The sequence below is a fragment of the Crocuta crocuta genome, unplaced genomic scaffold (genome assembly GCF_008692635.1).
Source record: "Crocuta crocuta isolate KB4526 unplaced genomic scaffold, BGI_CrCroc_1.0 scaffold140, whole genome shotgun sequence".
Lineage (NCBI taxonomy): Eukaryota > Metazoa > Chordata > Mammalia > Carnivora > Hyaenidae > Crocuta > Crocuta crocuta.
The window spans coordinates 74024-82730 of NW_027527775.1; the positions used below are offsets into that span (position 1 = coordinate 74024).

At 43.1% G+C, this 8707-nt stretch overlaps 1 protein-coding gene across 3 annotated transcripts; it reads left to right on the forward strand.

Annotated features, from left to right (window-relative positions):
* Nucleotides 1–886: 886 nt before the first annotated feature.
* TRIML1 (tripartite motif family like 1) lies at nt 887–8133 on the forward strand. 3 transcript variants are annotated; one of them, XM_077773296.1, is made up of 7 exons: nt 887–912; nt 2072–2457; nt 2695–2790; nt 3626–3856; nt 5198–5220; nt 5395–5492; nt 7201–8133. In XM_077773296.1, the coding sequence occupies exons 2-7, from the start codon at nt 2077–2079 to the stop codon at nt 7749–7751; spliced, it is 1380 nt and encodes a 459-aa protein (XP_077629422.1). In that variant the 5' UTR covers nt 887–912; nt 2072–2076; the 3' UTR covers nt 7752–8133. The 3 variants fall into 3 exon arrangements, with proteins under 3 accessions (XP_077629422.1, XP_077629415.1, XP_077629430.1); XM_077773289.1 differs by lacking the exon at nt 887–912 and having other exon boundaries at nt 1954–2457; XM_077773304.1 differs by lacking the exon at nt 887–912 and having other exon boundaries at nt 1954–2457; nt 3683–3856.
* Nucleotides 8134–8707: the final 574 nt, after the last annotated feature.

An 8707-nucleotide genomic window follows, 5' to 3' on the forward strand; every position in this document is an offset into this window, starting at 1 on the left:
TAATTACTTGGCTTCTGGCAGGATGAAAGACTGTAGTTTTATAACAACATAGGTCCTCTACTTTTTCATTTACAACTTACAGATAAGTTGAGCCTTTGCTATATGCAAATAATTCTTCTAGTCACTGATGAATAGGATATGGTTATTGTATTAAGGAGTTTATGAAAGGAGTTTGCTTAGAAGAGAGATGTGGGATGGAACAGATCAGTGTGACTTGAATTTAGAACATGCCAGTTTCCCCATTCTAAGTTGGAATACAGGATCTGTGATGTACCATATCTCTATTGTAAGGCTTATTCTAATGATCCTGGTCAATGTTAAAGACTCCTTCTGGGTTTGTGTGGGAATAACACACTGATATAGGTGGTAGTTCATCAATCCTTTTTCCAGTAAAGGCAGTTAATGTTATTATAGGGTTTTTTTTCCCCAAGACCCTTACTTAAGACTAACTCCTAAACAATACTGTGAAGCTATACCTCAGTTACAAGACTAGAAGTAATCTTAAGTAGAAGAGACAAGTTTCATGACCTCGAACTGATGCTTCCTCTCTATTTAAATTAGTATAACTCTGCTGTGTTTTGTTGTTCTTGTCGTTTTTGTAAGTTGTCACCTCAGTAATTTACAAATGTCACATAAAAAACATACGATTAAAACATTCGAATTAATAACTTCAAAAGGATGAGAGTTGACTAGGAGGAAGGAAAATGGAGGAAAAATCCTTTCAGTCCAGAAAACTTCTTTTTACAAAAGTTCAACTAGGGAAAGCATCCAGCATCCTGTTGGAGATAAGTGAGAAAGAAGAACCAGTGGGAACCACGAAAATCAGAAAGGAATGAATGAAAGAGCATAGGTGATAGAGACCCATGGATGGTGGTCAGCGCTGCCATGAGACAGGATAAGAACACAAATAAGGTACGATGAACTCAGTGGGAGGGAGAAACTGGTTAGGTTCTAAGGAAGAACTTTTAAGTTTGCACTTCCCGGAGGTCAGTGAGCAGGTGGTAGGCCATGATTAAGTGCTGCCTCATGAGCATATGGCAATGCAGATTAATACGATAAGGCACTAATAATCTCAATGGTCATTGTACACCATCTCCATGCTATCCATGTAGTTTTACATAGGTCTAAAACTATTTGCACATTGGACTTCTGTTCAGTTAGAACGGATACGGAGTTGAAGAAGACCTAGTTTCAAAGGGTGAAAATAAGTGAATGAAATTATATTCTGAAGTATAGTTTTTTTCCCTCCACTCCATAGTGTTATGGCCTCTTGAGGCAACTTCCAACAATAATAATGTTTTACATGCTTTCAGTGGTGGTGGAGAGGTGAGAGTATCATGGTCTGCAGGGTGTAGTAGTAAATATAACTCTGGTAATCCAGTGTACATTTAAAATCAGGGAATGTTTCAATGGACTTGCTTTCATTTTGTTGGAATGAATAAGATTAAATAAAAGCACACAGTACCTCATTAAGGAGCAAAACTATTTCAGGCTTTGATCAAGCACCTAAAAGGGCCTAATGAGAGACGGGATAGGTATTATGATTTTCTGCCTACAGTTTCTTAACTAGATTCCATTAGTGGAGTTTTCCAAAAGATTTGGGCCATATTTCCAATTCAGGTATTATTAGATATCATCATACCTTAAACCTCTGTATTGGCTCACAATAAATTACCTAACCTTCCAGCTTAAGATCAAGGTACTTGATTGTTTTCCTGGTGTTATTTATATATAATAGACTACTCTTGAACAAAGTCTGTTAGGAACAAGTATCCACAGTATCCAGTATGTTTCTTGAGCAGTGAGAGATTCCTTAAAAGTTTGGGGTTGATGATGAACCCAGTGTACAAGGATTCCACGTTGAGTCATAATTGGCTTTTTGTTAAGAGAGTATGTGTCAGCTGGTGAAATCAAGCACAGAGGAGAGTAAGAGTTTCTTGTATGAACAGCATAGCAACTGATCACCCACCTGTTACTCAAAACCATAGAACCTCAGCGAGGACTTTTCTCATCCCAGAAGAGAGGCATGACCTTGCCTTTATGTCTTTCTTTGTAAAAATGTCTACAGCAGATTTGATGGAGAATCTCAGAGAAGAACTGACCTGTTTCATCTGCTTGGACTATTTCACCAGCCCGGTAACCACCGAGTGTGGGCATAGCTTTTGTGTGGCGTGTCTCCTGAGGAGCTGGAAGGAACACAGCACCCCTTTATCTTGTCCTGAGTGCTGGAGGACCTTGGAGAGCCCACACTTCCAGCCCAATGAGCGTCTGGGGAGGCTGGCTGGCATCGGCAAGCAGCTCCGATCCCATGTGCTGCAGAGCGAGAGCAAACAAGGTGGCTCTGGGGCAGCCGCTAAGGCTTTTTCTGATGAGCAGCAGGGTGTAAATGCTTTCTCAACCCAGTGTCCCGGAATAAACAGATTGTATCCCTCCAGTGAGGCTGAACAGCGTCACAAAGTAAGATTGGCTGCTCAATACAAATCTCAGAACACAAATCACATTCCATCACTTATGCCCATAATATTCTCTATTGGTGACAGTCATGGGTCCTGGTCTCCGGGCGCCAGACCACAAACCCGGTGTGGATCCTGCTTCACTCTTTGTGTTAGCTCATCATGTTTGTATTGGTGCTCAAGTCTTCTTCACAACCTGGTGCTCTGCTCATTTGCCACAGAGAATTTGTTTCTATTGCAGGAGAAACTCCAGGAAATCTTAAATCTTTTGCGTAAAAAGAAAAAGGAAACTCAGGTTATATTATCCCATGAGAAGGAAAGAGTAACACTGTGCAAGGTCAGTAACTGGCTTACTGTTGTATCTTGTATATGTTCTATGAGGGAGACTAAAGGGATACTTAGTAAATACCAGGGGACAAAGACCAAATTTGTCAATCCCCATCCTACAATATGCAGTGTCTTTACTTTGGGCTGTGTACCTCTGCTTGTCCACCTGGGAATCCCGAGACTCACTTCGAACAATTTCCCCATCGCCAGGCCTGCTTCTTTTCTTTTCTTCTAGGTACACCTATACAACTTGGTGGCTACCTCTATTATGGCTCTGATTATAATTATTTAAAATTACAAGTTACAGACAATATAGGATGAAAAATCAATAAAAAGAAATAGCTCAAATGCTTTGAGGTAAAAAGAGAGTGGGGGAAAAAGGCAAAGGGAAATAAAGGCCATATAACAGTTTGGTGTAGTACATCTCAACAAATGCTCGAGTTAGTCACAGATTTGAAGGTGAGCTGTCTTCCAAAGGCCTCAGTGTTGAGTCAGATATTTAAAACATCCGTGTGTGTATCTGATTCTCCCAATACACTGAGTTCTTAAAGGGGAGTATTTGTGATTTGTATCTCTTAGTTGTTTATATTTGTTCCCACCCCGGAATGACAGCCTCCTGGGAATAGACATTTTGGTTTTGTTTGCTAGTGTATCTGGAGCACACATACCCCCTACAATATCACACTATCCCCCCAACTACTTAGTAGAATATGTGTTATGTGTCATAGTGGAACTCTAGGACTTTGCGAGGATTTAAAGTCTACACAGGCATTTCTGTCGCTAACTTTATTATATTGTTCCCATGTGTGTGCGTACGTGGGTGTGTGTGTGTGTGTGGGCGGCAGGAAGAGACAAAGACCTGTAAGCAGGTTGTTGTGTCAGAATATGTAAAAATGCACCAGTTTTTGAAGGAGGATGAACAGCTACAGCTGCAGTTACTGGAAAAGGAGGAAAGAGAGAACATGAAGAAGCTGAGGGACAATGAGATCAAGCTGACCCAGCAAATAAGAAGCCTGAGCAAAATGATTGAGCAGATAGAGTCCACCTGTCAGAACTCCATTTTAGAATCTTTTGAGGTAAGACTATTGGGAACATCAGTGCGACATTAACAAGAACATATTGTAGCCCATAATATTTCAAGCTATGCAAAAGTAAGTTTTTCTTTATTTACCCCCCAAAAAACTAAGTTCTGGACCCAATATAGTTTTCCTAAAGAATTAATGTTCTAGGGGCCCCTGGGTGGCTTAGTCAGTTGAGCCTCCAACTTCGGCTCAGGTCATGATCTCCTGGTTCGTGGTTTGGGCCCCACATCAGGCTCTGCGTTGATGGCTCAGCACCTGGAGCCTGCTTCCGATTCTGTGTCTCTCTCTCTCCCTGCCCCTCCCCTGCTTGTGCTCTGTCTCTCAAAACAAATAAACATTGTTTAAAAAAAGGATTAATGTCTATAGTATAAATAAAGGCTTGACAAGACAGAGAAAAAAAACCCAGTAGATAGAATAGCTTTCCAGACCAAGCCTGATGATGACTCCATTTTCTGCTGTGCCTGCCTGTCTGCAACTTCAGCTTCATTAATTATTTTGTTTAATGAGCATTTACTATGTGCTGCTGGCACATTACATCTCATCTTCCCAGAGAGCTGGTGAAATTAAATACTATTTTCTGTACTCTTGGTAATCGTAATCTACCCTGTGGGTTTATAGTAGCTCTTACTTAATAATTCAGACCTCTGGCCATTGGAAAATGTGCCTATCAAACAGCTAATATGGGAGCCCAGGTGGCTTAGTCGGTTAAGCGTCCGACTTTCGCTTAGGTCATGATCTTGCGGTTCGTGGGTTCGAGCCCCGCATCGGGCTCTGTGCTGACAGCCAGCTCAGAGCCTGGAGCCTCGTTCAGTCTGTGACTCCCTCTCTCTCTGACCCTCCCCTGCTCATGCTGTCTCTCTCTCTCTCTCTCCTAGAAATAAATAAAACATTTAAAAAAAAACAGCTAAAATGTAGTCGAAACGCGGTATTCTGTACTGAGCCCATATGGTTCACCGTCTCTGCTCTGCTGCCTCCTGGGGCCACTAGTGCATTCTCTGGGGCCTTTGTAAACTCGGGCTGTGTGAGCCCCCACAGAATGCTGTTTAACTTAGTGACTTTCCCGCACCCCTACTGCACAGGCTTACTCCCGCTCTCCCACTTCCTTCTGCTGCTCTTTGACTCCCTGAGGCATCGGATCACAAAATCAATAGTTTGGCTCCTCTGTCAGTGTCAGGTTCTTTTGACAAAGTGATGGTATGAGGAAAGGACAAGAGAGTCTGGTCGTTCTGAGAACCCCCTCCTGTGAAAGTATAAAGGACTAGATCCCAAATGGATTCTGTCTTTGTTAGAGATCAAAGAGCACAGATACTGACCCTCTTTCTTCTCTCCCCTTAGGATGTGAAAGGAACACTGGAAAGGTAGGTTGGCAGTCTGGGTTCAGCCATGTAAGAAACAGGGGTGTGTTGCTGAGAAGTTCGTCAGAGTGGGGAGGAGAGTGTCCATGCTGTTGGGGAGAAACGAGAGGGACTCTCGGCTTGGAGGCCTGTGGTCTGCGCGGGGGAGACAGAGTGACGGTCTCTGCCCTCTTGTAGGAGTGAGCCGCTCTTGCTCCAGTGTCCAGAGGCCACCACCACGGAACTGAGTCTGTGCCGCATCACTGGCATGAGGGAGATGCTAAAAAAATTCAGCAGTAAGTCAGCCTGATTTGTCAAACCTCCAGGGATTTGCAGAGTTAACTTCAGTGTGTACTAGGGAATGCAAAACTGAGCTTTTTAGCAGATTCCTCTGACATAGAATATTCGCCATCTGGGTGCCAGGCTTCTATGGGTGCCAGGCACAGTGAGTCTGCCTGAAACTTCAGGGTGGGCTGGGGCCACAGACCGTCTCTGGTCTGAAGCAGACAGAAGCACACCTGACTGAGGGGTCTTCTACCTGTGTTTTCTGTCTAAGGATCCCTGGCACTTCCTTTTTGTTGTTCCATTACGTCCATTTTATCCCCTTGCGTGCGCTTCCGCACACACACACCCCTCCTCAGGGGTTTCTGCATTTCTACCTCTATTCTTCTGAGGATAAAAGCTACTTAAATTCTTAAGTCCCAGTGAGGCACCATTCAAGCTATCCTTTTAGAATGCTCTGGATACTTAGGTTGGTTATCGCGAAGAGAACTTAGCCTTAGTTTTCAACTTTTAACTCGTTGACAATCTGACCTTCAGAGGAAGGTCTAATGGGCTTTGGATTCAGTAGATATTTGATAAGTGCCAATTATGTACCTGGTACTATGCCATTAAACTCTGAGCTTTCTTACAGTCGTAAATAAGACAGACCTGCCTTTGCTTTTATAGAACTTGAGGAGACAGACATTAATCTCAAATAATTAGTGATGATTAGGATTTGATCTATAAATAAAAGTATGAAATTATGTGGTAGGGGCACTTAATCTTGTCTGAGAGGTCAGTGAAGGTTGGGAGCCTCTTCTGTGACCTCCTCTCAGAAGATGGGGGTGGGGGTCTCTCACTGGTTCACAATGTACTTAACCAGTCACGGATGGTTTCACTAATGTTATAGGAGGCTGCATTTCTGCACGACATAATGAAAAATGCTGATCAGGGATTGTTATTCAACACTCAGTAACTTTGTAATCTTGGACAAGTTTCCTAACCTCTGTGAACCTCAGTTTCCACTTTTATAAAAATGGGGAGCGGCACCTGTGTGGCTCAGTTGGTTAAGCGACCTACTTTGGCTCAGGTCATGTTCTCTCATTTTGGGAGTTTGAGCCCTGCATCAGGCTCTGTGTTGGAACCTGGAACCTTCTTCATATTCTGTGTCTCTGTCTCTCTCTCTGCCCCTCTCCTGCTTGTACTCTGTCTCTGTCTCTCAAAACTAAAAAAATGTAAAAGGGGGGAGGAAGTGCCATGATTAAATGAGATATTGTACAGAAAATGCTAGGCACCTAAGGATAAGTTCAGAACGGATTGGTGCCTCTATTTTTTTCCCACCCAAACTGAATAACCAGAATGAGTGTTGGCTCATCTGAATACAAATGACAAAGAGTATGCCCTGTGTGGATAGACAGCTCTGAATTTTAAAGCTATGCTGTTAACAGAAAACTTCTATTCCATTCCATTCTATCAGAGATTCCTCTTCTCTCCTCTCAGGCAGGTTTCACTGTCCACATGATTCTCTTCTGTTTCTTTTTAGTGATTTACTTTCAGTGATTGTAAAACAGTGAGAGAAGAGCTCAGAGCTTCTGTTCTCAAGGAAACACAACTCTTCACCATACTCACCTAAATTATATTTTTAAAAATAGGACTGGAAGCTAAGAATTTAACTTAAATTCCACATGTATAAAAGGGGTTTCAAGAATGCAAGAGGGGATTCATTCTTCTCTCCTCTTGCAGCGGACATAACTCTGGATCCAGCTACAGCCAATGCCTATCTTGTCTTGTCTGAGGATCTGAAAAGCGTGAGACACGGCGGAGTCCGCCAGCAATTACCTGACAACCCAGAACGATTTGACCAGTCTGCAACTGTGCTGGGCGCTCAGATCTTCACCTGTGGGAGACACTACTGGGAGGTGGAGGTGGGCAACAAGACCGAGTGGGAAGTGGGCATTTGCAAGGACTCCGTGAGCAGAAAGGGCAATCTCCCAAAGCCACCTGGGGACCTCTTCTCACTTATAGGCTTAAAAATTGGAGAGGATTATAGTCTTTGGGTCTCATCACCTTTAAAAGGTCAACACGTCAGAGAGCCTGTGCATAAGGTTGGTGTTTTCTTAGACTATGAGTCTGGACATATAGCGTTCTACAACGTGACAGATGAGTCCCTCATCTACAGCTTCCCTCCAGCCTCTTTTCAAGAGGCTCTCAGGCCGATCTTCTCCCCTTGCCTCCCAAATGAAGGGACGAACACAGGCCCTCTTATCATCTGCTCACTGAACAGTTATGTCTGATGGAGATACCCCTGAGCCTTCGCCAAGGATGAGGTCTAAGACCAACAGATGATTATTAATTAAGATGACTAATGCATTGACACTATCGATACTGGGTGATCTTAAAGGAAAGCCCCCGCAAAGCCTTTCCATTAGCTTGAGCCACAATCAACAGCCAGATTGGACAATCAACTTTCAACATCAGAGAAGGCTGATCGTATCTTGTATTTAACAAATTCGTTATCTAGACTGTCCCACATACATACTGGTCACTGAAAATGTAGAGAGAGCGTTAGCCCCTATTATCCCTGATCCCATTGTCATAGGCCAGTTTTATAAATATGTATCACATTTTTGAGTGTATTTATTTATTTGACTCTAAAGAACTCTATTTTTAATATTTTGTAATATTTATTTTTGAGAGAGACAGCGCATGAGTGGGGGAGGGGCAGAGAGAGAGGGAGACAGAATCGGAAGCAGGCTCCAGGCTCTGAGCTGTCAGCCCAGAGCCCAATGTGGGGCTTGAACTTGCAAACCGTAAGATCATGATCTGAGCTGAAGTCAGATTGAGTCACTTAACCAACTGAGTCACCCAGGCGCCCCAATAACTCTGTTATTTGAATATGTCTATGTTCTATGTGCATAGCTCTGCATGCTGGGGCAAGCCTGAGTCCTCTGGGTGGGGACAGATGCCTGGGTTCTCCTCTCCAGGGTTGGTGCGAGGGACTCATGACAGCCTCAGCTGCAAAGCTGCTTTTCTTCCCATCCCATGGAGCAGTCAGGAAGTATCTGCAGTCAGGAAGGCTTACATGTACAGAATACAGCAAACGTAGGTGTCAATATCATCATATTATTCATGTTACCATAACCACAAGAGACTGGAACTTTCTGTGAATATGTTCAAAGATCACAGAACAAAGTCTCTATTCAATAAATGTATCAAGACTATAGGTGCCAAATGACTTTACTGAATTTTT

Excerpts from the sequence above, each read along its gene's own strand:
- TRIML1 (XM_077773289.1), top strand. The coding sequence starts at position 2,041 with ATGTCTTTCTTTGTAAAAATGTCTACAGCAGATTTGATGGAGAATCTC. Across the intron at positions 5,221-5,394 it reads GTGAAAGGAACACTGGAAAG|GAGTGAGCCGCTCTTGCTCC; the intron begins GTAGGTTGGCAG and ends GCCCTCTTGTAG. Across the intron at positions 5,493-7,200 it reads GATGCTAAAAAAATTCAGCA|CGGACATAACTCTGGATCCA; the intron begins GTAAGTCAGCCT and ends CTCCTCTTGCAG.